General features: G+C 52.5%; 1 protein-coding gene across 4 annotated transcripts in view; it reads left to right on the top strand.

Annotated features, from left to right (window-relative positions):
• Positions 1-180: 180 nt before the first annotated feature.
• The window catches only part of NFATC2 (nuclear factor of activated T cells 2), a 117,282-nt gene continuing 92,331 nt past the window's right edge, over positions 181-25,131 (top strand). For all 4 annotated transcript variants that reach the window (XM_029916615.1, XM_029916614.1, XM_029916612.1 and 1 more), the window contains exons 1-2: positions 181-327; positions 4,743-4,914. In XM_029916615.1, coding sequence (XP_029772475.1) covers positions 278-327; positions 4,743-4,914 — 222 coding nt within the window. In that variant the 5' untranslated portion in view covers positions 181-277. The remainder of the gene's footprint in view (positions 328-4,742; positions 4,915-25,131) is intronic.

Genomic DNA, 25,131 nt, shown 5'->3' with positions numbered 1-25,131 from the left:
CTCGCCCCAGCGCTCGCGGAGCCCCTCGCCGCAGCCTCGGGACGCCGGTGTGCCCGCGCCCGGGCCCGCCGTCCTCATGGACGCGCTCAGCAGCCTCGCCGCCGACGCGCCGTGCGGCGTCCCCCCCAAGATGTGGAAGACCAGCCCCGAGCCGGCGCCGGTGGCCGCCGCGCCCTCCAAGGCCGCCCTGCCGCGCCACGTCTACCCGGCCGTGGACTTCCTGGGGCCCTGCGAGCAGGACGAGCGGAGGAACTCGGCCCCCGAGTCCATCCTGCTGATGCCGCCCGCGTGGCCCAAGCAGCTGGTGCCGGCCCTCCCCCTCTGCAGGTGAGCGGGGCTGGGGGTGGGGAGGGGTGTGTGTGTGGTGCTTGAGAGTCCGGGACACGCGGGATGGACACCCTGACCTTGGCAGGGCGCAGGGGTGGGGGTAGGGAGGTGGCTGTGGTTTCTCCGCGTGCACCTGTTACTCCCCAGGTGGTGGGGAGTGTGCTTGTGATTGCCCGGATGATGGCACCTGGCCGGTCTGTTCCTTCCTCTGCCTGGCAAGGTTTACCCCCACCTGCTCTTTGTGGGTGTTGGGGGGAGACCGTGGAGAACAAAATGGGCAAAAATTTCTGCCTCGGTGGGGCAGGCATTCTGGGAAGCACAGAGCAATCCTGCGTCCGTGGGATTTACTGTCCTCTCCTAAGAGGAATTGGTGTTTCTCGCATCTGCTGTGCGCCTCTTGGTGACGGGATGGCCTCAAAAAAATAAGTGTGAGCCATAATCCCCCAAGGAGCTTAAAATGGCAGCATGCTGAGGCAGATGCGTATGGATGGCGCTATGTAGGGGTTGGGGTCTTGCTGGACCGGATTTGAGTCCTGGTTCTGCGCCTTGAAGCTGTGTGATCATTGGCATTTCTGGTGCTGCCCTCCTGCGGTGACCGCGACAGGCATCGCTAGTCGTGCAGGATACTTTTTCTCAAACAGCATCTTTTTGCTGCCATGCCCGAGGCAGACATTGCTAATCGATCAGGACCGCCTTTCTCACCGAGCACCTCACTAAACCTTGGCTGGTTCCCTGCGGAATATCCAAGTAGGTAGTTCCTACTTCATTATGTTTTTTTTTTTTGTTTTTTTTTTTTTGCAAGGTGAGAGGATATATATCAAATTCTTGGCCCGGAGCCTGCACAAAGTAGGAGTGCAAAAAAAGGGGTAGCTGCTATTTTTAGAGGGGAGTCTTCTTATCTGGTCCACACTTTGGAAAGTACTTTCTCATGGATGAGCCTTGTCCTAGAGGATGGAGCTCCCAACGGTCGTTAGCATAATGACAGTGACCATAATAATCCCGAGCATTTGAGGGCGCTTGCTGGGTGCCAGGCCAGCTGCGTGTACTCTCCACGTGCCACTTTATTCTCCAGTAAATCTGGTTGGTATTGTTCTCATCTTCATTTTGATGCTAAGAAAAATGAGGCGTCCAGAGGTTAGAAGCACATGACATTCCCTGAAAACGAAGATAAAAAGGATCCCAACACTCTGAAAACCATGGAGTAACAGTAATAATAGTATGAGTCCGTTGATTCTTCAAAGTGTTTGATTTTAGCCAATGGGAACCTCTCTCTCTCTCTCTCTCTCTCTTTTTTTTTTTTTTTTTTTTTTGCAAATACTAAATAGATTATGTTAGAGCTGTTTTGATTGATGGGGTGAGAGCAGTCGAGGGCTCTGTCCCCTGGGCCTTGCTTCTCCCACCCCAGACCAAACTGGACCACAGAGGCGGGCCTTCCAATCTGGCCCTTCCTCCAGAGCCGTTCTGAGAACACCATCGCAGGTCGATGGGTGTTTCTTAAAAAAGGAGTTTCTGAGTTCAACAGAGTCAAACAATATCTTTATGCAGAGGCCACTCCCAGCTGTGGACAGAACGTGCAGTGATCTCAAAGGCCATTTGGCCATGGAGTTCTGAGTTCTGTGACCAAAGTTGTACGAAGCCACCATAGGAAATGCTGATCCCGGTGCAGGTGGAGAAGCCTGGGCTTGGTGAGGCGAGCAGACGTGCCCGTGGTCACCCAGCTAGTCCGTGACGGAGTTGGAAACCTCGAATCTCAAATTCTTGACTCCTTGTTCTTTCCGCTACAGATCAGTCTGCAAAAGGTGGTTTATTTAATGATTGAGATTGGGGAGGAATATTAATATAAAATATGATTGTGCTGCGTTGGTCTGAGACCTTATTGTTTATAAAGACTTTATATACTTTATAAAAGTATATCCTTCCTTCTCTATTCTTTAAAAACATTTTTTTAATGTTTATTTTTGAGAGAGAGAGAGACAGAGATAGAGTGCGAGCAGGGGAGGGGCAGAGAAAGGGAGACACAGAAATGAAGCAGGCTCCCGGCGAGGCTCCAACTCACACATTGAACTGTGAGATCATGAGCTGAGCCGAAGTTGGACGCTTCACCAACTGAGCCACCCAGGCACCCCATTCCTTCTCTGTTCTTGATCCCAATGGTTCTGAATACTGGCAGACGGCTTTAGTCCCTACAAGGGCCAATTTGTGCCAGCTGATGAGATATTTGTAAGAATTTTCTGTAAGATTGTGAGGATGGGCTGTTCAGGGAGGTCTTGTGATCATATTGGTTTCCGGATGTGTGGAGCGGAGGGCTGGAATTCAAGTGCAGAATTTCACACTGGTTCTGATGGTCTCATTCTTAAGATTGTGTTGCAGTCGTCAAGACTTATTCTGGAACCAAACAAAATTTGAAGTTGATACTTGGGGTTAGCCCACTGGGTCTTCTACTCCGTGAATTTTTTTTGATACTTCAAAAGATAACAGTACAGGGGTGAAGTGATTTTTTAATGAGCCTTATTTTGCAAATTAAAAACAATGAACTTGCATACGTAGCGAGAGTGTGAGTATGTAACACACATCACACCTCGGCTGTAGGCAGAAGCTGGAAGGCACGTTGGACCTGAAACTAAGGTGAACACTAGACTTCAGGGCAAGGGGGGGCTTTGGGAGGTGATCTAGTTGTGAAGAAGAGATGGAGATGCTTGTGTCGTGAGGACGTAATTTTAGGTTGGACGGCATGTTCAAGTCGGACTCCAGCACTGATGGAGTTTTTGGGGTGCCGCTCCCCTACACCTCCCCCTGGTACTGCTGCGATGGAGAAGGGGCAGACTTGGTTTCATTGCAAGTGCTTAACTAAGTCCTATTGATAATGTCAGCTCTCAGCAGCTCTGGGCTTAGTGGAAAATATCCTGATTGGATTAATGATTGGTGCCACCATGTACAAAATCAGGACACAGTGACACAAATCTATGCATTTGCAGCCTCAAAGCTACTTTGAATATACAGGGCTTCTTTGAAATAAAACTGCTCATTCATTCATTCATTCATCATCCATCCATCCAGACATCTATCCACCCACCTGCTGAATATTCACTGAGAAATGATAAAATATCAAGTGTTGTTCTAGAGTCATTCTATAAATGAGATCTTTTCTTGGCCGTATTTTAAATCAGTTACTGAGATAAGTAGCGTGTCTCTAGTAGTGTAGAGATGTGCATGGAGCACTGGACTGAGAGTCAAGAGACATAAGTTGGAGCCTTGTCATTTTGGGAAAATGGCTGTGTTCTCTGAGACTCTGAAGGAATGGCCTAAGTAGATCACTAAGACCTCAGTCAACTCTTAAATGATGTAATTCTAACTATGTGTCAAGTACCCGCTGGGTGTGCTGGGTAGGCTAAGATTCTATAAAAAAATGAAACTCAATGAATGTCATTCCAACTGCAGATATGAAGGCCTGTATATCTAATACCATAACCACAGTAAATTAAATTAGAGGAGACAACTCTGTTTGAAATATGCAGTATATATACAGGGAACCATAATTACAGCCTAATATTTATTGAGTAGTTACTGTGCTAAGCTCTTCATATGATTGCCGTAGCCCCATTTCACAATGGAAGAAGCTAAGACCTAGGGGGATAGAGGCATCTGCTCAAAGTAGTTAGAGGTGGAGCTTGGACCTAAATGTGGGTGGGTAGCTCCAGTCATGTTCTTGACTTTTACTCTTCCTTTAAATTTAGGGGTCTGGGTGGTTTGACTCCTCCATACCAGAACCAGATACCTCTCTATGGTTAGATGTTCTTTACTTGTCCTGATAATCAATGGCTATGACTAGAAATGGTCTCTCCCTAAAAGTAGCTTTTAATTGAGAGCATCAGACTTGGAAATAAGAACTGAAACAGCCCTCCAGTGCCCTCTGGTCCATTTGCTATGTCATTATAAGACACTGGAGAGAGAAGAGGTGAGGTTGCTTGCCTAAAGTCACATTGCACCTAAGTGACACACGTGGGCCCCTGATTTCCACCTCAGGGTATCTTCTGCCACACTTACTCCTTTGGAAAGGGAAAACATTCTGGGTCAGGGGTAATTTTTAGAGGAATGAAATGGTACTCTTCAAAATTCCCAGAGGAAAAGTTTAGCGTTTACAAGTATGCTAGAACGCACATGTAATGAAATTAGCTTCATAAACTGTCAGTCACACTGTTTTCATCAAGGATGGAAGAGAAAACAAAGAAAAAGATCTCTATCATATATAGAATCCTACCTATCCTGTCTGAGAAATATGTGCTTCCTAATAGCCAGCACTTTATACTTATACCCTCTGGACATGATTTTTCAGAAAAGGGACCATTTACGTTTATTGTACAGGTTAACTGGTTCTGATTTCTTGTACACATGACTGATTGTATTTCCTCCTGCAGTATCCCAGTGACTGCATCCCTCCCTCCACTTGAGTGGCCACTCTCCCACCAGTCGGGCTCCTACGAGCTGCGGATTGAGGTGCAGCCCAAGCCACATCACCGGGCCCACTATGAGACAGAAGGCAGTCGAGGGGCTGTCAAAGCTCCAACAGGTGGCCACCCTGTTGTTCAGGTATGGACTTGAATTCTTTTCCTGGTTTGTGTCCTTCATCTCCACTAAGTGATCTATTTTTGCTCAGCGACTATCTGTTATTTATTGGGGTGTGGTATGTGTCTCAGCCTCCTACTTGTCTGATGGATGGGAACTTTGAGATGGAATTAGTATCAGAAGTCCAACTACTCAGAGGCCAGCGAAGAAAGTCTTCCTGAGCTGGATAAGGATAGAAATGATATTCTTAAGCTATTTCTTCCCTTCTCTTTCTGATTGAAAAGTTGCTAGAGTTTTCCAGAGGGTTGTGTATTGACAGAAGGTTTCTGAAGCCATTACTTTGTGTTTAAATTTCAGATGACAGTCCACTGAGGAAAATCTGTACACTCTTGTAAAGTATAGAAAACCAGGGGGAAATTAAAATTACACACAAAGTAAATTTTATTAACATTTTGATATATTTCTTGTTGCCTTTTTTTCTGTTCACAAACATGGCAGTGTCTGTTACTATACATTTATATGCTTGATGTTATGGTGATTGGTGTTCTGATTTTTAAAATATTATGCCATGAGCATTTCCTCCAATTTTTTCGTAATCATTATCTTGTATGTCTGTGGCTTTTGATTTAACCTCAGGTTTTTTTCTTTGCTCAAAATAAGTAGAGAAGCATGCATTTTTCTGCAAAATAATTGGAGTTGAAATGAAGTTTCTTAATTGCGTAATCTGTTCAACCAGGGAGTGCTGATAGGTGCCCACCAACCAACTCAATGAAGCAGAACCTTCAATATATATAAATTTAACTTTTATTTGTATTTGTCTTAAAGTGGATGTATTCTATGATAAGAATCTGATGTAGTATGCATAAAAGCCCTCTAGAGAAGTTGTTAAAAATGCAGATTCCCAAGCATCCCCTGAAACTACTTAATGAGAAATTATGTAACATGAGTGGAGCCGAGACCAGCAAACAAACAAAAATCCAGAATCTCTGAAATCTCCGTTGGTGCTCTGGGTGTAAGCTCCTGGTTAGGGACTTTCATGAGAATAATAGGAACTCCCACATCCTGGCAGTTGCTTTTTCTAGAACTGACATCACAGCTATTTTGCCCTCTGCATCTCTTCATTGCTTCTCTTCCTTGACGTTGAGTCACATTTTCCTTGCTCTTTGCATGTCTAGTAATTATCGACTATAGTCTAATATTGTGATGATAATATACTTACTGGACATTGAGACTCTGGATTTTGTTATCTTCCTTTGAAGACAGTTCAGCAGCTGGCTGATCACCTTAAACTTGTGGAGACTTGATTTAGTTATGGTGGATCTGTGGAAATCCAAAGGTGTTTCTTATGCTCCCTCCTGAGTCTGTGACCTTTGTGGATGCCTGGTCAGGGAGGTGACTACACGCTGGTGGTGTGGAAGCTGTCCTCAGGCAGAGAGCTGGAGTGAACATGGGCTCCTGTGTTTCCTTTCCCTCAGTGGCCACAGTCTTACGCTACCTGCTGTCTAATGCCTGAAAACAGTAGCCTTATATATGTTTGTCCTGATTTTTAGTTGTTTACGGCAGGAGGGCTGGGCTGGTACCATTTACTCTGTCATGCATGAAAATCGATTTTTTGGAAAAGGAAGTCTTTGCATCATGATTGGTCTAGGCTTATCTACTCTAGGGTGGGAACTCCTGGCTCAGAGGGTGGTGTTGGTCCGCATGTTGGAATCAAAGTTCATCTGTGTGTTTAGTAGTGATAGAGAAACTCTCTTATGGCAGATTAGAAACGAGGAGGCTGCAATCACAAAACCAGGTCAGGAGACTCGGCTCAGAAAGTAGCAGACTTGAGAATGGCCCCACATGTATTTCTTTGTTCTGTCACAGTCCATTCAGCAAGTGGATTCATTCATTCTGCAAGTCTTGGCTGAGCACCTGCTTTTTGCCACATGTCATGCTTGATACTAAAACACAGTGACGAATAAAAAAGCTATGATCTCTTTCTTCCTGGAGCTCATGGTCTAGGAGCGAGAGTCATTGACCAGACCATCACTCCCAGATGATAGTACAGACGGTGGCAAAGTGGCACAAAGGAAAAGAACACAAGGCTCTGGGCGTGTAAAATGGAGGAGCCGATGGAAATGAGGGAAGAACCTGTGCAAGGATTTCCCTCAGGCTCGGGCTCAGGATGCAGGGGGAGCCACGTGTGCAAGTGCCTGGAGGCGGAAGGAAGTAGAGGGAATCATGTTAGAGGAGCAAAGGAGGCCAGTGTAACCGGAGGCGCAGAGGGAAGGGGAGGGAGGGGGGCAGGGGGTAGCCAGCGGGGAGAGTTTGGCTTTATTCTGAGACATGAAAGGCAGGAAAGAAGTGCGATCTGATTTTTAGGCCTTGCTGAGACCCACCAGGCTTGCCCCGTTGGAGGAGGGGCTGAGGTACGGAGAGGAGGCAGCAGGCTCCATCCCGGGTCTCTGTCTCCTCAGGGCTGTGTCGTGTCTTCATTCCCTGATCACTCAACACACGTTGGGTGAGCACTCCTGTGTACCGGGCGTGGTTCCGGACTCTGGGCTACGGTGTGTCCAAAACAGCGAGAAAGTCTCAGCCTCGTGAGCTTACGCTTGAGCAAAACTATAACAACAGGCCCCATTCAGGATGCATCTGCTGTGTGTCAGCCCCTGTTCCAAATGCTGTATGTGTTTATGTATTCCTCAAAGGAGCCCTAAAAGCAGGTTACAGTTAGGTCAAGGAGATGTCAAGGAACTTGTTAGGTCATAGCTGTCGAATGGGCCTGGGATTTGGACCCGCGGGTCTGGCTCTCTGCTAAACAGCGTTCCTGATTTTTCACCTGACTCCACACTCTTACCAGGCAGAGAAAGCCTGGGGGAAAATGCCCACACCTCTTGCCTATCAATTTTACGTGCTGGCCCCACACCGGCTTTTGGGGGCCCCAGTTGTGGTTTCTCAGGGAGGTTCTAATTGGCTCTGGCTGGGAAGGCCCACTGGTCCAGTTGGCTTGGCCAGAGAGGGTGGCCCATGTGCCGTGCTAGGCTCTGCTCGCCCATTCACTTAGGGTGGGGGCCATGGCAGTTCCCAGATGAGGGAACAGGCTGGACGTGCCACTCAGAAGTCCCTGCTGAACTGGGCGTGAAGTCCGTGCCCCTCCTTCTGACGGCCCCCAAGGGGCCCTCCCTCTTCATGCTCGTGACTTTGAAAACCCAGTGTATGACTTCAAGGTTTGCAGCCACGTTGTCTAAAGATACAGAGTGGAGTATTTTTAAAAAAAAATTATTAGAGGGGCGCCTGGGTGGCTCAGTCGGTTAAGTCTCCGACTTCGGCTCAGGTCAGATCTCACATTCGTGGGTTCGAGCCCCGCGTCGGGCTCTGTGCTGACAGCTAGCTCAGAGCCTGGAGCCTGCTTCTGATTCTGTGTCTCCTTCTCTCTGCTCCTCCCCCTCATGCTCTGTCTCTCTCTGTCTCAAAAATAAATAAAACATTAAAAAAAATTAAAAAAAATAAAAAATTATTTGAATAGACTGTGTTCTCTTCAACATGCAATGTGCTAACCACTGATTTTGAACGTGGTAAGTCAGTTTTTCAAAAAGCTTCTTTGAAAAATGAAGAGGGGACTTCAGACCAGTGCTCTTACCTTGTAAGTAGAGTGAAAACCCCTTTCGAAATCTGGGGGGTTGCCCTTTTGTTCCCAGAAGCGCCGTGAAGCCCTGTTTTGTTCCTGCCTTGAAGCTTCTGCTGGTTTCTCTCTTGATCTGTCTCTTATCTCTCCATCTGTTTCTATTTCTGTTCTGTACCGCGGCTCCTCCCCCGCTCTGTGATTGGTCCCCACCCTTCTCTTTTTATTTACCGCACTATCAAACTGCACTCTTTGCATCCCTGGTGGTTTTATGCCCCTCTTTATATGAAAAGAAAATGAGTATGAGACCATTTCTTTACATATAAAATTTAAAATCTTAAGCCTATACCATGTTCAGCGTTGTGTGTGTGTGTGTGTGTGTGTGTGTTTTCTTCTTGAACATCACCTGGTCTTGGAAGAAAGTTTGTTCTAAACCTTCAGCACTTTCAGATCTCCTCTTTGCTCTGGCGGCTATTTGGTGGAGACCTTGCTGCGTGCCAGGCGCTACGCTAAGTGCCGATATGTAATGAGCGGCGGGATGAATGTAGTTCTGCCCTGATGGCGCCCTGGGAGCCCTGGAGGTGGAGCGCAGGCCAGGATGGCTTGGCGTGACCATGCTGAGCTGTGAGTGCCTCAGGGAGGCGGATGAGGGCAAGCTGGAATGACCCCTGGACTCTGGGGTGAGACGTGATGACTGGTTGGGAGCCCATCTGTTGGATGTACAATGTAAATTTTACAACTTACAACTTCAGCCACACCAGCCATACCGAGAGAATACCTAGATCCACTGTAGAAGGGAGCCTTGCTGAGGATGTGACTTACCACCCGTGACCTAGAGCAGGTGTCAGAGCGGGCAAAGTGAGGCACGATGCCCTTCTTCTCTCTGTTTCTTGGTTTCTTGGGGTGGTGGTGGGAGAGTGTTCCTTGCACAAGGTACAGTATGTGCAAAGACCCTGAGGCAGGAAGGAACTTGATGTGTCTGAGGAGCCAAAGGAGGGGGGCAGTGTCACCTGAGTTTCCCTGGGTGGTGATGGGTTGGGCAGGGCCACACTGTGCAGGACTCGTAAGCCAAAGTGAGGAGTTTGGGTTTTATTCCAGGAGAAGGGAGTCACGAGTTTTGAGTAGGGGAGGAAGGAAGGGGATTCTGATGTACTGTTCTGGCTTCTTTCTAGGGCATTGTTAGAAGGGATAGGGAGGAAGGAGGGAGATGGATATGAGGGGCTGAGGACGAGGCACCAGCGGGAGGGGAGGGATTCAGGACTCGGTTCTGGCTTAGATATGGGAGGTGAAGGGGCCCCTGAGCAGAGGAGGCTGTCCTGTGTCCTGTGGGAAGACTTGGGGCGAGGAATCATCTTCTTAGGTGACGCTGATGAATTCAGTTTGGGGTGTAGGAAGTTGGGAGGGCTGTGAGGTGTCTGAGGAAAGATGCGAACAGGCAGTTGGACCGGGGGGCCTGGAGCTCAGAGGCAGAGTGCTGGACTTTCTAGCGCTCAGGCCTGTGGGACGGCGCAGGGCCACGCATGCCATCACTAGACGGCTTCGCGTGGATACACTTGCACGGGTTTACTTCCCACACCCCGACAGGACCCTGCGTCTCTCCAGAAGCAACGGACCAAGGAGAGAGCCGGAGAAGAGACTGGAGAAACAGGATCACAAGCTGAGGAGCTGGTGGGGGCCAGACAATGAAAAGAAATGGCTGAATTGGCCAAATGTCCGGGAGAGTAGGGTCCCGGTGGGGAGTAGGGTGCAGCGGAGCCTCATCGCTGGGAGGCGGGTACTAGTCAGCCCCCGTGGTTGAACCGTGTGGGAATGTGGGTGCAGCATTGCCAGGGTGCATAGGTTTTCTTCGGGAGCAGCTCAGAATCTGAATCTCCATGTGAAATTTCTGGTAATCAGGTTTTGGCTGCAAAATCAAACTTTGTGTGAGATTTGGCTCAAGGCAAATATCCTCAAGTGCATATCCTCTGGAGCCAATGACGGCTGTGCTGATTCAAGGTTTACCAAAGAGAAAGGGAGATAAGAGAGCCCATGTCTATGCCGTCTCTCAGAGCTGTCCGGTTGGCAAAGGGGGACTGTTAGCATCTGAGCTCATGTCGCTTCCTTCGTAAGCCTTTCAATCCCGTTGAACTAGAACGAGCTTATGGCTCTTTCCGAGGAAGCAGGGGATATTAATTCCACGGCCCGACTTTGACTGGAAGGACCAGACGAGGAAGGGTCACCTTGAAAGAGCCACATGCCCCTTGGCAGAGCCCAGCCATCATTTTCTCGTTCTGCCTCAGGGCTGGAGGCCGGGGTCCTTTGGGGGACGAAACTTCCATGCACAGCCTGCTCTGCAAAGTTGGGCTTTGCAGCATCTGCACAGCCCTGCAGCTTTCTGGGATCTAATCTCACCCCGGTTGATACAATGCCATTTTCACGGAATCCTGCCCCGGGCTTCTGGACCCTTTAACCACGTTCCTGCGTGGAAATTCCTCGGCGAGGACACCGTGTCCTTGTGCTGGGGCTTTCAAAACACATTCTGCTTCCCATTCTCTGGGACTTGCTTTCACCTACAAGAATGATCGAGAGGCACCCTTGCAGTTCGAAAGTAAGCAAAATGAGAACGTTAGCCCAGAGCGCACACCTCCCAAGAGCAGATGTTCAGACATATGGAAAAAACATGGTCGTTCCTTTGGGAGAAAGCCCTTACAGATGCAGAAAGCCGATCTCGGTTTCATTGGGGGGGGGTAACCCCAATGAGCTTCGCAGGGCGGGGGGGCGGAGGCCAGGGACGCACCTGTCCAGGTTACCCCCCTGCCCCCTCATCTGGAGGCGGCTGGTCTGGTCTCCAAGCTTTCATCTCTTGTGAGGCTGTGATCTTCATCCTGTTGGATTTTAGCCTTTATACTCCCCATGACTCACTTTGAATTATCTCTCAGAAAGGGCAGAGAGAAGCCAGGTGGAGTTTCCTCCCCACGGGTCACAGCTGCCATCGTGACAGTGAGCAAGGCGCCTTCGGCAGGGGGCTGCGCACGCGGGCTTCTCTGTGGCTGAGCCGATTTTGTGCTCAGTGAGCACTTCTCTCTCCCCCACCCTCCCAATACCTTCTACTCTTAAGAAACAATAAGCCGGTCTTGTAGATGCTAATTTGTCTAGAAGCTACTGGGTTTGGTTCTCCAGAGGGTTCAGTCTGGCCTTCTGGGGAGGGAGAGAGGAAAGCAGGGTGGCTGGAGTCAGAGGCAGAGAGAACGTGTTCTGAGGTCCCTAGCGGCTCCTTGGCTCATTCATCTGTTTGTTTGAAATATTCACCAGGCACCTTATATGCGCTTAGCACCGGTCCTGGTGCTGGGAGTGCGGCCGTGAACCAAACAGACAAAAATTCCGGCCCCTGTGGAGCTGACGTTCTGGCTGCGGAGAGATAAACACCACCTCTAATAAGTAGGAAAGTTAAATAGTCTGTTGGAAGGTGAATACGTGCCATGGGAAAAGCCACCAGGCCAAGGGGAACTGGGGCCTTGGGTGGGGGCAGCGAGGCATCCTTGAAAAGGAAGAGAGAGGAGGAGAAGGCAGGTGCAGGGAGCCGGGGTGAGTGCTCCTGGCTGAGGGGACACTGGGCCCAGCAGGCACGGGCTGGGGATGCAGAGGGGGCCGGAGGTACGGGGTGAGCCAGGACGGATGTGTAGAAGACGCAGGCCCCGAGGAAAGAAGATGGGCAGATTCGGGCTTTGGACGCTGAGGACTTTTATTCTCGGTGAGGTGGGAGTTGGGAGGGATGGGGTGTGACTTTGGTTTTCTCTGCCTCTCTGTGGCTGCGGCGTGGGTGAGAACAGATTGCGGGGGAAGAAGCAGGAGGAGGTGTGGGGGCGCTGCCGAGGCCCCGGGGGAGAAGGGAGGGTGGCTGGACCAGGGTTGGGGGCGGAGGGCATGAGACGTGGTTGGACTCCGGGTGTATTTTGAAAGCTGGGCTGACCAGTTCATTTGTGAGATTGGCCGTGGTGGAGAGGCATGGGTGTGGTCGTAGTCTTGGGAAAGGCCCGAGTCCCCAGGGCTGAGCCACCCTGCCGGTCCCCACTGCGGCTTGTCTTCCAGGGGATGGCCTGACCCAGGCTTGTAAAGAGGAGGCGGGGCCGGGTGGGGAGGCCAACGCCAGCTTTTAGGGGGGCCGTCCTTACCAGCCTCTCCTTGGCTCTACCCATGTCTTGATTAGAACGCTGGCCATTAATTTAAAAACTTTAAAGAGCGTGGTCCAAACAGAGTGCATCTGCGGACCAGATGTGGCCTCCTGTGTGTGACCTCGAGTGGTCAAGGAGGCCTTGTGAAGGAGCAGAGACCGGAGCTGGCCTCCGGGGGTGTCCCCGGTGGTGACCAGGCCTGGGTGATGAGCAGGGGTGAGGCTGGACGATGCTGTGCTCGCGGTCCACATCTCAGACGGTAAGCCGTCCCGAATCCGCGAAGCCTTGCCCCCAGGTGTAGGGAGAAGGCGGAAAGCTTCCGGAATCTGGGAGAAACGGTTGTTCCAAAGAGAGCGATCAAGTCTGAGGCTTGCATTTTGTCTGGCAGCCGGTGGGAACATATAGAGGAAACTTGGTTTGTCCCACAAACAATCTGTTGGGTCCTTCGTACGGGCCGGGCCCTGTGATGTGAGCATGAGAGCTACACTTACAGAGCGCTTGCTGTATACTTTGCTTAGAGTGGCCTACTTAATCTTTGCAGCGATGCCACGGAGTGCAGGTGGTAGAATTACAGGCCTCATTTTGTAGGCAAGGACACTGGGACCCAGAGAGGTTAAGCAATCTGCCCGATGTCACCCAGCAGGTGAGCAGAGGCATTGATTGGGACACAGGAGGCCTGAAGCCAGAGCCTGCATTTACCCAGTGCTCTGCACTGCCTCTTGGAAGAAGAAAAAGCAGGTGGCTTGGAGCAAGGCAGGCCTAGTGTCCATTGGCTCTGGGACTCCGGGTAACTGGCTGGGTTGCATTTTCCTCAGCTGTCAAGTGGTGAAGACCTGTGTCTTTCAGATGGTTTGGCCGTGTCCCGAGTCGTTGGGATGCTCAGCAGAAGTGTCCAGGGTGAACCTCGGCACAAAGCAGGCATTTGAGCTGCTGTTCTTTTGTTGAGTGGCGTAGCGGTTGGATCTGGGATCTCTGGAGCTGTGCTGGCCTGAGATGAGATGCCGGTGCCCGTGCAGGCTTTTCCTGGCCAGGTTAACCAACTCCGAGCCTCAGATGCTCTGAGCCCCCTGCAGGTCTTTAGTTATACGTCATTTGTTTGTTACCCACACGACCTAACTTCATCCTTGCAAGCACAGAGTGAGGCGGGGCTCCAATTCCCATAGTGCAGGTGGGTAGGGAGGCATGGGGGAAGCTTAGCGACATCATTTGGCTAAAGGCAACTAGCATGTTGCCCTGACTTTGGCTTTCAGCTCTGGGCTCCAGTCTTTCCACTTACCTACTCATTCATCCGTCACCTGCTCCCAGCCAGGCCTGCGTGAAGCCCCGGCACAGAGCACCGCAGCTGGGGTCAATGCCGGGGTAAGAGGGGGTGCAGCTGAGCAAAGTCACCACGCAGCAGCTTTGGGTGGTGCCCGGCTGGGTGTGACTTGAGCCCTGGGCTCAGTGTTCCCCATCCAGGTCCCACGCTTGTCTCCACTTTCTCTCCCGAGGGACTCCGAGTGAAGCAAAGGTGTCCTCTGGTCCTGTGAGAAAGGAGGCCTCTGCTGGAGGTGGATTTTCAAGCCCCTGTTGGTTCCAGCTGTCCCGAGAGCACGGGGGAGGTGATGGCTTCTCACCCAGGCCCTCTTCCCTCTGTGACAGCAGCAAAGCCCTTCTCCAGATCCTGGGAGATAGTGGGGGAGGTTAAAGCCGCTCGTTCTGACCCTCTGGGACGGCTGTGTGCTGACTCTGCCCATGAGCATATTGATTTATTGAGCATTCTGTGACTAGCACGTCACATGGACTGGCTTCAGCAGGCATGACGTTCTTGCTCTGTGCATGGAGAAACGGGCTCAGAGGCGTTGAGTGCCTTCTCCAAGGAGCACGTGGTCACTAGTGACCTTGACTGAGTTTTCCCTGTGCGCCTACTGCAGGAGGTCGTGGTGCTGTTCTTAACCTCATTTACTGATGAGGAAACTGAGGCTCAAGGTCACACAGCTCATCAGACGGGATAATACTCATGCCCCCTCCTGGTGTCTTTGCAGAGTAAGTGACTTGCTAGAGTGAAATGCATGGGACAGGGCCCGGGCGCTGCGGCTGTCCGCGGGCGCTCATTGTTACCGCGCCGTCGGCCTGAGTTCCTCGGCACCATCCTGTTAGGATAATAAAGGGCGCATTGATGCTTCCGTGGAAGCTCTGATTTCGTGCCACAGTCCTGGAGCCAGGATGGACGCGAGTTACATGCCCATGGGACGGGCGACGTTGGGACCCGTCGCTTACAGAGCACGTGCTCCGTGCACCCTCAGAGGACCTGCTCAGGGGCGTGGAGTCGGCATGTGGGGGAGCAGAATTTAAAAGCACATCTGCCGAGCCTCTTGGCCAGACATTTTCCCTGTTCTCTGTAGTTCTCGGGCCTACGTTAGGTTTGAAAAGGGGTGTGTGTGTGTGTGTGTGTGTGTGTGTGTGTGTGTCTGTCTGTCTGTCTATAACCACAGACAGGTGTATATAAATTAAATATATATATAAACATACACACATGTAATGCATTTATTTGTGCATCACACACACACATATATACTTTTTATCCAATTATTTATTTTTTTCTTGGTTTCATATGTGTTTGTTGTTTAAAAAATACAGGAAAATCTAAAAAAGAAACCCACCAGCCCCCTTGTCACCTGCAGAACTGTCGGTTTTCCTTTGATGTGTTACTGTTCAGTCTTTTCCCCGCTGTGCCGACGCAGCCCACTCCTGCCCTCCTGACTCAGTCCGTCTACATCAGGTTACTGTGATGAGCCCCGGGGGAAATAGCACCGATCAAGATCTGAGTTAGACTGGGAATTTCTTTCCATCTGTAAATTACTTTCTGTCTGTATATAGATGGGTATAATGCAGTCATTGTTTCCAGGTAGTGCTTGGAGACCCAGAGAGGTTAAGTAACTTGCCTAAGGTCACACAGGAAGTGAGGGAGGTGCAGACTGAACCTAGGTGGTCTGGCTCCCAAGGAAAAATAAGAGCCTTTAACGACCCTGAGATAATTTACCAGGTCGTTCCTTGGGGTTCTTATTGTTACTTAAGTATTGTGAAAAATTCAGGAAACAAATCCAGTTTGAGCACCAAGCCAAATTTTTGCCTCCTGCCTTCCACCATGTCTTGCTCCCCACTTGGCCCTCCCTCCCTGGGCACCGCAGCCCGCAGCCCTCCACCCCGTCTCCTGAGCTCCTTCCTCCATCACTTTGTTTGTATGGGTGGCGTAGTCTGCACTTGGGATTTGAGGCGCTAGCATCTCTGGGGCAGGGGGTTGGGGGCTGACCTGGATGATCAGACCTGAGCCAGCGGCTCCTGGGGGCCTAGCTGTCCAGCCTGGATTCTTCTCGCCGCACCAGTGGTGGGATTGTGAAGCAGGATCACCGGACCTCCTGAAACCTCAGTTTCCCCAATGGTGAACTGGACGAAGTATTACCTTGGGGATTTCTGGAGGAGGATTTCTGTAAGGCAGGGAGCATGGCGCTGAGTGGAGACCCCCCGGGGTTCTCTTCGAGGTGAATTCTGAAGGAGGTGCATTCACGTGGTGTGGGTTCGGAAGGTTCCAGGCCAACCTTCTGCCTGCTCCTGAGTGGCCACTTCCTCTTCCCGAGTCCCCCGCATCACCGTTTCTTGACACCCTTCCAGAGCGGGTCCGTGTCCTCACCCCCAGCAGCAGCATTGTCACTTACACAGCACTCAGCAGGACGCATTTTAAATCCCCAATAAACGACCAAGGCCGTCAGCACTGAGAAGCTTCAAAAGGCGTTGCTTTCAGTTCCCCAGATGGAAAGTGAAGCCACACGATCTTATTATCATTTATTTAAACCCAAAGCTTGGGTTTCTGTGAAGGGACTCCCACGTTCAAATGTCCTCATTTGGCATTTGATATAAAAGTGATTCTAATGACTATCATTTTTGTTTTTTTGGGGTTTAAAAAATCTTTTTTATGTTATTTATTTTTTGAGAGAGAGACACAGTGCGAGCAGGGGAGGGGCAGAGAGAGGAGGAGACACCGAATGAGAAGCAGCTCCAGGCTCTGAGCGGTCAGCACAGAGCCCAACACGGCTCAAACCCACAAACTGTGAGATCGTGACCTGAACTGAAGCTGGACGCTCAACTGACTGAGCCACGCAGGCGCCCCATGACTATCACTTTGAAACGTGTGTCAGGTGAATGTTAAGCGTTGGCCTTCCCTGACCCCAGGCTTGCGTCAGCAAACACGGGCCGGGCCGTGTGACCCCTGTGTGCACGTGTGTCCTTTCTCCCTCCATTAGAAAATGATAGGTTGGAGAGAAAAGCAATGGGTGCAGCCCGTGGTTAAAAGTAGCAAGAAAAGCATGGAATAGGATCGTGAGTGTTTTTCGGTTTGTCTCTTAATTACCCAACAAATAATGACTGTGCCTCCACCACGTGCCAGGCACCGTGCAGGGTGCTCGCCCCGGTTTGGTCCCCGGGCCAGCAGGCCAGACCCCCCCTGGGAGTGTGCTGACGGTGCAGGATTTCAGGCTCCCCACGGCTTGCTGAGTCAGAATCTGCTTTTGTACAAGATCCTCGGGATTCGTGTGCCTGTTAGAGTCCAAAACACGTTATTCTAGGGTAGGAATTGTCAAACCCAGCCAGCCCAAACCGGCCTGGCACTGCTTTCTAAATATTTTTATTAAATGTTTATTTTTGAGAGAGATGCAGAGCGTACTCTGGGGAGGGGCAGAGAGAGAGGGAGACACAGAATCTGAAGCAGGCTCCAGGCTCTGAGCTGTCAGCACAGAGCCCGACGCGGGGCTTGAACTTGTGAGCCACAAGATCACGGCCTGAGCCAAAGTTGAACGCTCAACCCACTGAGCCACCCGGGTGCCCCTCTAAATAAAGTTTTATTGGAACATAGCCACGCCCATTTATTTGCATGCGTTTATTTACCCTGTGAGGGCAGAGACGGGTCGTGGCCACAGAGCCCTTATGGCCTGCGAAGCCTGAAATGGTTACTGTTTGGTCTTTAGAGTCTGCTGGTGTGGAGTGGTGAACAGAACACAGCATGGAAAAGGCTCCGGCTGACCCGGAGCTGACGTTTTGCTAGAAGTAGACACACAGCAAACCAAAAAATCTACCATCTGTGGGATAGTCAAAAAGCAGTACGAAAACTGAGTGCAGTGAGAGAGGGAGCCGCGTGGCTGTGGTGGGGGAAGGGTTGTAGGGCGGGAGCAGCCAGCACAAAGGCCCCAGGGCCAGAGCTTTCTTGGTGCCCACCCCGTGCATCAGTACCGAGGTGGGAGCTGGCGGGGTCTGACTTAGAAGTGAAGTGTCGACAGTGAGCGTGGGTTTTGGTTTTCGGTTTTCACATGACCTTTGCTAGGGCATCTTCATGCCTTTGTTGAAATGTAGGCAGAGGTTCCCCATCTGACAGCACAGGGAAGCCTTCTGTGTGTCACTGGGGACAGTTGCACATGCGGTGTACTGCATACCAGGAGGGTACTTTTCACTCTGCGCATTTATTAAGACAGTGTTCTGACACATGCTGCTAAGGGTGCAGAGGAGGCGGTGTCTCTCGCCGGTCTGCATAAAAGTGCCAGACAACTTTGCAGCGGCCCTGGTGGTATAATTCTTAAAATGAGGAAAAAAAGAGTCTGAGCGTAAAGGTCTTTGGGTTGCAGACGTTCATCCGTCTCTGCACTGGTTACTCAGCTCAATTCCACTCCCTGCGCGGCCCCTTAAAGGATTTGAATTTAACTCTTAGCAGGAAAGGCATTTCTTCTCGCTTGGAAGACCTCCCTCCTCCCTCCATTTCCTTCCTTTTCCAGATGGGGTTTCCATTGCCTTCTTTTCCCCACCTGCTATCAGACCAGACCGCCTGGGGCATCTTCCATCTTGGCCTGTGTTTGCCGTGCAACTTCTGCTCACACGTTTCTCCTCTCTGGGCTGTGGGAGCCTGGGCTCTAAAAGAGGGGGCAGTGCCCCGTAAGCCTCCTCCCACCTCTGCCCTCGCAGGAATCTGTGACTCACGTTATGAGTAGGCATCACCTGAGGAGAAGTGCCTGCGTTTAGTTCTGTTCCCTTTGAGGTGGGAGTTCCAGCCTCTCTTCGCTCCGGCCTGCCTTGACTTGCACGGTTTCCTAGCTCCAAGGTTGACTCATTCGGGGACTTGAAGCTGGGTTTTTTGTTTTGTTTTCTTAGAATTGGGGGATGGATGAGCTAGAAGGAGACTTAGAAGTCACCTAGTTGAATACCTAGTATCTCTGATTCATGTGTCATTTTACTGAGGGCTTCAGCTACCATTTTGTTGAAGGCTCTGGCTACCATTTAACTGAGGGCTTCCAAGATGTCTGGCCTTTTGCTAACATGGTGTCATTCAGTCTCACGCTGAGTCCTTGAGCTAGGTACCATCCGGATCGGTTTGCAAACGACCAGATAGAGGCTCAGAGAGACGATCTGAGTTATGAAGACGACACAGTGACGAAGGCAGAGCCCCCACTGAGACTGTTACGGGCAGAGGTTAGGAATATATTATTTATTGAGCATGTACTACATGCCAGACGTTGTCTCCGCAGTAGCTTTCATTACCTGTTGTGACCTTGTGAATTAGGTCCTGTTATTTTACAGGGGAGAAGACTGAGCCCCCAGAATGCGTGCCTTACCCAGGGTAAGGCTTATGCGGGTAGTAGGCGGAACTGTTTCAGATTTCTGATTTTTTTCTCCTTCACATGTGCTTCTCTCTGCTCTGTGAACCCTGAGTGCATCCTGTTTACCTGTTGGCACCTGTGCCTTTGGTGGCCACTGGCTCAACCATTTCTTCCCACCTTCTCTCTGCTCCCTGGGGTCGAGCCATTCCGTCCCTTGTCTGGGTGACACCTAGACCTTCCCAGCTGGCTTCCCTGTCTCCACAAGTGCCCCTTGTCTTGTCTGCTCCCCACACAGCAGCCAGAGGCCTCTGTTTGAAATGTAAGTCAGTCCACACCCCTGTGTACATACCAGCTCCTTGCCAGGGACTGCAGGGCCCTGTGTCACCTGGTCCCTGTCCCTCTCTGTGCTCTTGCTCACTCACTCCACCCTGGACTTACTGGCCTCTTACTATTCCTCAAACACTCCAAGAAGGCCCCGGCCTCAGGGCCTTTGCATATGCTATCCCCCCTCCTGGATGGCCACCTGCCTCTCTTCTCTGCTTCACTCAGGTCTCACTTCAATTGTCACCTCCTCAAAGAAGCTCTCCCTGATTGCTCTGTCAAAAGAGCTACCTCTTCCCCTGCCATCCTCTGTCCCTGTACTTGTGATGCTTTTATTCATAGCCCGATACTTTCTTCCCTCCTTCCTCCCACCCGTTGACCCATCGCCCCCCGTCCCTGCTCCAGCCCCAGTCACAGTCACATTGCCTGTCCCACAGCAGGCACTCAGTCTGCTGCATGAACCACTGTTCCTTGGAGGCATCGGCGAGTCCCACTTTGCCAGGGCCCCTCAGACGAGCAAGGCGTCCGGGTGATGGATGTGTTGATGCAGGCGGTCCCTCAGTGGCTTTCCTGTGCGAGGGGAAGTGGAGGAAGGAAATGACAGTAATTAAGGAGCACCAATTCAGTCCACGGGGACAAGCCCAGGCTTCCTCTGCCCCTGTCTCTTGGCCCAACGTGACTTTGGGCTTGCCTGGGGCAAACAGAAGCGTGACTCGATGCAAGAGGCATACGTTAGTTTTATAATGATTAAGAAGAAGAAGGAAAAAAACCCTTATTTTTCACTTTCCTTTTTTAATCAGTAAGTATGCCGTGGGTGTTCCCTTGTGGTTTTTCAGTCAAAGAGACGATTGTCGTTGATTCCCCTGAGGCTTCAGCTTTGCGTGTGTCTAACTTTAACTTTGAACTAATGCTTTTAGGGCTGTGCTTGGACGGGGGTCCTGAGGCCCGTCTTGGAACAAGGCAACAAGCCTGTTTATTGTGCCCAGATCTTGCCCCGTCTTCATCCTGTTCCGGTTAAGCCCCTCGCGGCCCCGTCCTGCCCCAGAGGCGGAGGGGAGGGGGCCACGCGGCGGAAGGCAGGGGGCTGCAAGCACTGGCCCCCTCCGGGGCGTCCTTGCCTGGGGACACTAGAAGTGGCTCCTGTGCGATTGTAGAGCAGAGGCGGGTTAGTGTTCCTTCGGGGGTCTCTGGCGAGTGCCGTCAGGGAGAGGAGAACCATGCAGAAGCGAGTTGTATGGACACGGGATCCTGTTCAGTCCACATGGCATCTGCAGAGCAACACGTGCTGTGTACCTACGGATGTTTGCACGCACCTCTGTGCCCCTGTGCTCACACGCTCTTTCTTTCTGTGTTTATTTTCTGTGAGTGTGTTGTCTTCCTGACCAGGGGAGCCCGGGAATCGATCGGCTCCTTGACCTTCGACCCCGGGCTGTTGTCGATGTCAGGCGCCTTGCCCTCCCCCTGGCCCGAGGGGCGCTGTGGAAAGCACCTGGCCAGGTGGGAGGTGGGCATCGGGAAGCTCCGACGTGTGGGGGCCCCGGGTGTGTGAGCCCTCCTCGTGGGCAGCACCGGGCTCCACTCGGGGACTAAGGATGGAAGTCGTTTCTCCCCTTCCCACGTTGAGTCATGGAGAAGCCGTATGCTCTCTGAGCTGAGTCTTAGGGCCCCACTCGAATCCCGGTAAGAAAGGAGGCCTCGGGGCCAGCCAGGATTCTGGGTTGGGTCCGGAGGTCACTGCTCACGGTCCGATGTCCATTTCAGCCCCACGCTGCCCTCTTCCAAGCGTGGGGCACTTGGAGGCGGGCACACCCGTCTGCAGCCAACCTCCGTGCAGACGTGGCTGGCCTCCCCAAGGCCATCTCGTCCCGTTAATAGAAGGCTTCAGAGTTTGGGCGGCCCCGGCCTCACTCATCCTTAAGGACTTAGAGTGAGCTTTTCCTTGTTACAACAGACTTCATTTCCCTCTCCTTCAGAAAGTTCTTCTTGGCAGAACTGTGGCTTCTCCACGTCTGACCTCCCGGCCACGGGAGGCGAGCTGGTCTCCCTCACTGGGGAACGGGCCGGTGGGGGCCCCCGTGTATGGCGGCCACATTCCAGGCCCTCAGACCTCACGGGTCCTGGATCCCAGGGCCCGGATGGAGCCACGGGAGGCTCTTGGCCAGGGCAGGTTGCTGAGGACAGAATGAAAAGCGACCGAAAGCAGTAGCAAAAGGGAGGACTTGGGGGCATTAAATAAGGGGCAGGGGGAGCGCCCGCCTCTCAGGAGTGACGTGCAAGTGACTCACTGATGTGCACTGCGTTTCTGCTGGAAGCTAAAGGGAACACTTTGCAGCCAAGAGGAAATAGGAGGAGGACGTGTGACAGAGGAGCCCCAGGCTGGGGAGGCCTCTGGGTTTGCCTCCGATCGCCAGCTAGCGCCCTCCTGCGCTGGGTGCCTGAGGCTGCTTACTCGGCCTCTCCGAGCTGGTGCGTGGAAGTGCCATCCCTCCCGCAGGGCTCCTCAGGGAGGTGGGTGCCGTGAGCACCCACCTTCCTCTGACCCTCCTGAGGGTAAATCAGCTAATGACGCCAGGGAGCTGCCTTAGAGAAAGATTCGAAATGAATGGCAGTGACAGTGGTGGTGATGACGGTATCTGCTGACATTTATTGAGTGCTTACTGAATGCCAGGCACTGTTCTTAGCTGTTTGCATGTCTCCTGTTGTTTACTGTTCCCCGCAGCCCGTTGGGGGGTATCTATTATTACCCCTCCTGTATAGGGGGGCCGGTGCTGCATAGCCCCGGTGAAGGTTGGCTCAGAGATGCAGATGGGGCCCGCAGAAGCTGGCGGTCAGAGCCCCAGGTTGCAGGTCGGGCTCCCTGCTAGCATTTTCTACCCATCCTGGTGGGAGAGCCTGGGGGCCTGGTGGCGATGTTGGCACGGAAGGTGGGGGAAGCCTGCGTGGATTGAGCTGCGCCCCATCCCCTGTGCTGGCGCAGCCAGCCTGTCCCTGCGAAATGGCCGGGTTGCTGCTGCTTCAGCCACTCGAGGTGGGAGCTGGCTCGTGTCCGGGGCCAGGCGAGTGAGAGTCAGGCTTGGGGCCGAAGGATGTTCGAGCACCGAGTGCGTCTCTTGCTCCGAGGACAGCGGGCTCACGGTGTCGTTCCGAGATGTCCACCCAGGAAGGCTGAGCAAGGTCACCTCTGAGACCAAAAACGATTCTCTGGTCTCTCGTCGGTGTCACATCACGCAGATGTGACGTGCCGCAGAGTCTCCTTCCGTGTCTGTGACATCCCCGGGAGAGCACAATCAGCATGACAGTGATGGTGATGATGGACACCCTCCGCTGATCCGTGGGCCTCTGTTCTAAGACTCCATTCTTCCTCCAAGTCTGGGAGACAGATTAGCCGGGCATCATTTCCAGTTTCCCCGTGGGGAAGCGTTTTCGGGGGCCCGCAGCCAGCAACAGTGGCGGCTCCAGCTCGAGCGGGGGTGCACCCACTCCCGGGCCCCCCAGTTCTTTGAAATCTCTTCCTGGGGCCCCTGCCGCACGGCTCCCCGGAGGCCCAGGCTCGGAGGCACGGTGTCACATCTGAGTGTCCGGCCCCAGGCCGTGAACTCCGGTGCCGTGCCGCGGTTCCGTGCGCTCGCAGACACCTGATGACCACGGGGACGCCGGGTGACATGAAAGGAACATGCTCGGCCTTGACGGGGCCCTGCCCCCGGCTCGCTGGAGGCAGTTGAAAGGAAAGCTCCCGATAAGGAGACACTTTATCATGCCTCTTGACAGGCCCCGCTTCCTCCCCTCTGTGGCCCCAGCCTTAAACCCCTTCCAAGTCCCTGGCGTGGAGCCTCGGTCGCCCTGCGCGCTGGTGGGGCCGTTAGTGGGTGGGAGTGGGCCAGGGGTGAGTGGGTGCCAACCCTTTGAAACCATCCAGAGGAGCCCCGTGCGGCCCTTATCTTGGCCCAGTTGTCTCTGGGCCGGAAAAGGGAAGCAGAGAGAGGAAAGGCTTTCTCCTGCGGCTTTTGTATTTGGTGCACATGAAACGAGGCCGGCCCGGAGTTTTTGTTGTTTGTTTTCCCACTTTTCAGCGCCGGGATGAGGGATGACTCCCTGGGGCGGTGGCAGGCCACACGGCATACGACGCTCACGCACGCTCACAGCCGGCCGATGTGCAGTCGGCTCTGCAGCTCCCGGACCGGCCGAGCGCCGCGCCAGGTCTGAGCGGGTGCTCTGGCCCCAGGGCCGTCCCGTGGAGCAGGGCCGTGCCAGGCTGCGGAGGGCTGTGAATTCGTTCACTCCAGGGCCCTGGCAGCCAGAGGCCTTGTCTAGACAGGAAGATGTGTGTGATTGGATTCAAAGACGGGGCTGAAGCTCCTGCTGGGGTGAGCAGCAGCCTGGGGGCCAAGGAGGGGTGGGGGGAGCCCAGGCTGGAGGAATCAGGGGTGTTTGTGGCCCCATGGGGGGTACAGAGGCCCAGGAAGGGCAGGAGTGAGACAAGGATAGGCCGTGTAGAGAGGGGACTGGACCAGACTTTTCTCAGGGAGCAGCGCTGGGGGCCTGCCGTCAGAGGGAGGAGGGTGAGAAATGGGCGTTCGAAGGCTCCAGTGGACATTCGCATAAGCAGACGTGCACAGAAATCTGCACACCCGCAGGCCGTGCCCAGGCCAGTTGGCACTGGTTCGCGGGAGCCGACGGTTCTGTTTTCAGGAATCCCACCATGTTTTACGACAGTCGGTGCTCATCTACTGTCCCCTGTGGCCGCAGGGTGGGACTAGGGTATAGCGCTGTGTCCCTGGGCAGATCTTCCCGGCTCCGTGCTCCCTGACGTCAGGCCTGCGGCTTGACATCAGCCACCATGGGAGCCTTCCTGCCCTGCAAGTGGAGGAACACGACCAGTCTCCCTCGGAGAGCTGGCTGTACAACCCATAGGTGCGTGCACACGCACCCCCCCCCCCCCCCCCCACAGAATGAGGAAGACAGACACACAGGCAAGCAGCTGCTTGAACAGATGCCACTTTTTGTTTCAGGAAAAGACATCAAACTTTCACACATTGGCTGATATTTTGTTTGCCTGCCCCCTTCTCTGCACGCAGGCCCCTTCCAGCCCCCAGGCGGGGCCGTGGCGCGTTTCCCTCTTGCGGTGAAGTCTGTGGCCCGGCTTCTCGGGCCCTTGAGCGGAGGTTTGCCCCGCCTCTCCTGTGTCTGGGCACCGATTCCGGTAGTTCTCGTAACTAGTCCCTTGATGACCTGCTGGCTGCCCTCGCCCCCGTCACCCAGGCTTGGTCGTGCTTTTCCCCCGTACCTCCTGTGATCTACTTGGTACGCCAGTCAGTGTCCTGCAAACTGGGGTTCCCATGAATCCTGTGGTGCTTAATCAGCATTTTAGAAAGTGCTTATATAATTCTTCTCTTGGCCCCTTTGTTTTGCTGTGTATTTATGCGCATCTTTGGTTTTCTGACTTGTGATCCTGGTTTCCTACTTAGGACAATGACATGAAGATTATTTGTTGACACATTCTATTAGTAAAAATTGGAGTTAATTTTAATTTTTTTAAGGGTTTATTTGT

The sequence above is a fragment of the Suricata suricatta genome, chromosome 12 (genome assembly GCF_006229205.1).
Source record: "Suricata suricatta isolate VVHF042 chromosome 12, meerkat_22Aug2017_6uvM2_HiC, whole genome shotgun sequence".
Lineage (NCBI taxonomy): Eukaryota > Metazoa > Chordata > Mammalia > Carnivora > Herpestidae > Suricata > Suricata suricatta.
This window is presented reverse-complemented; position numbering and strand designations above follow the sequence as displayed.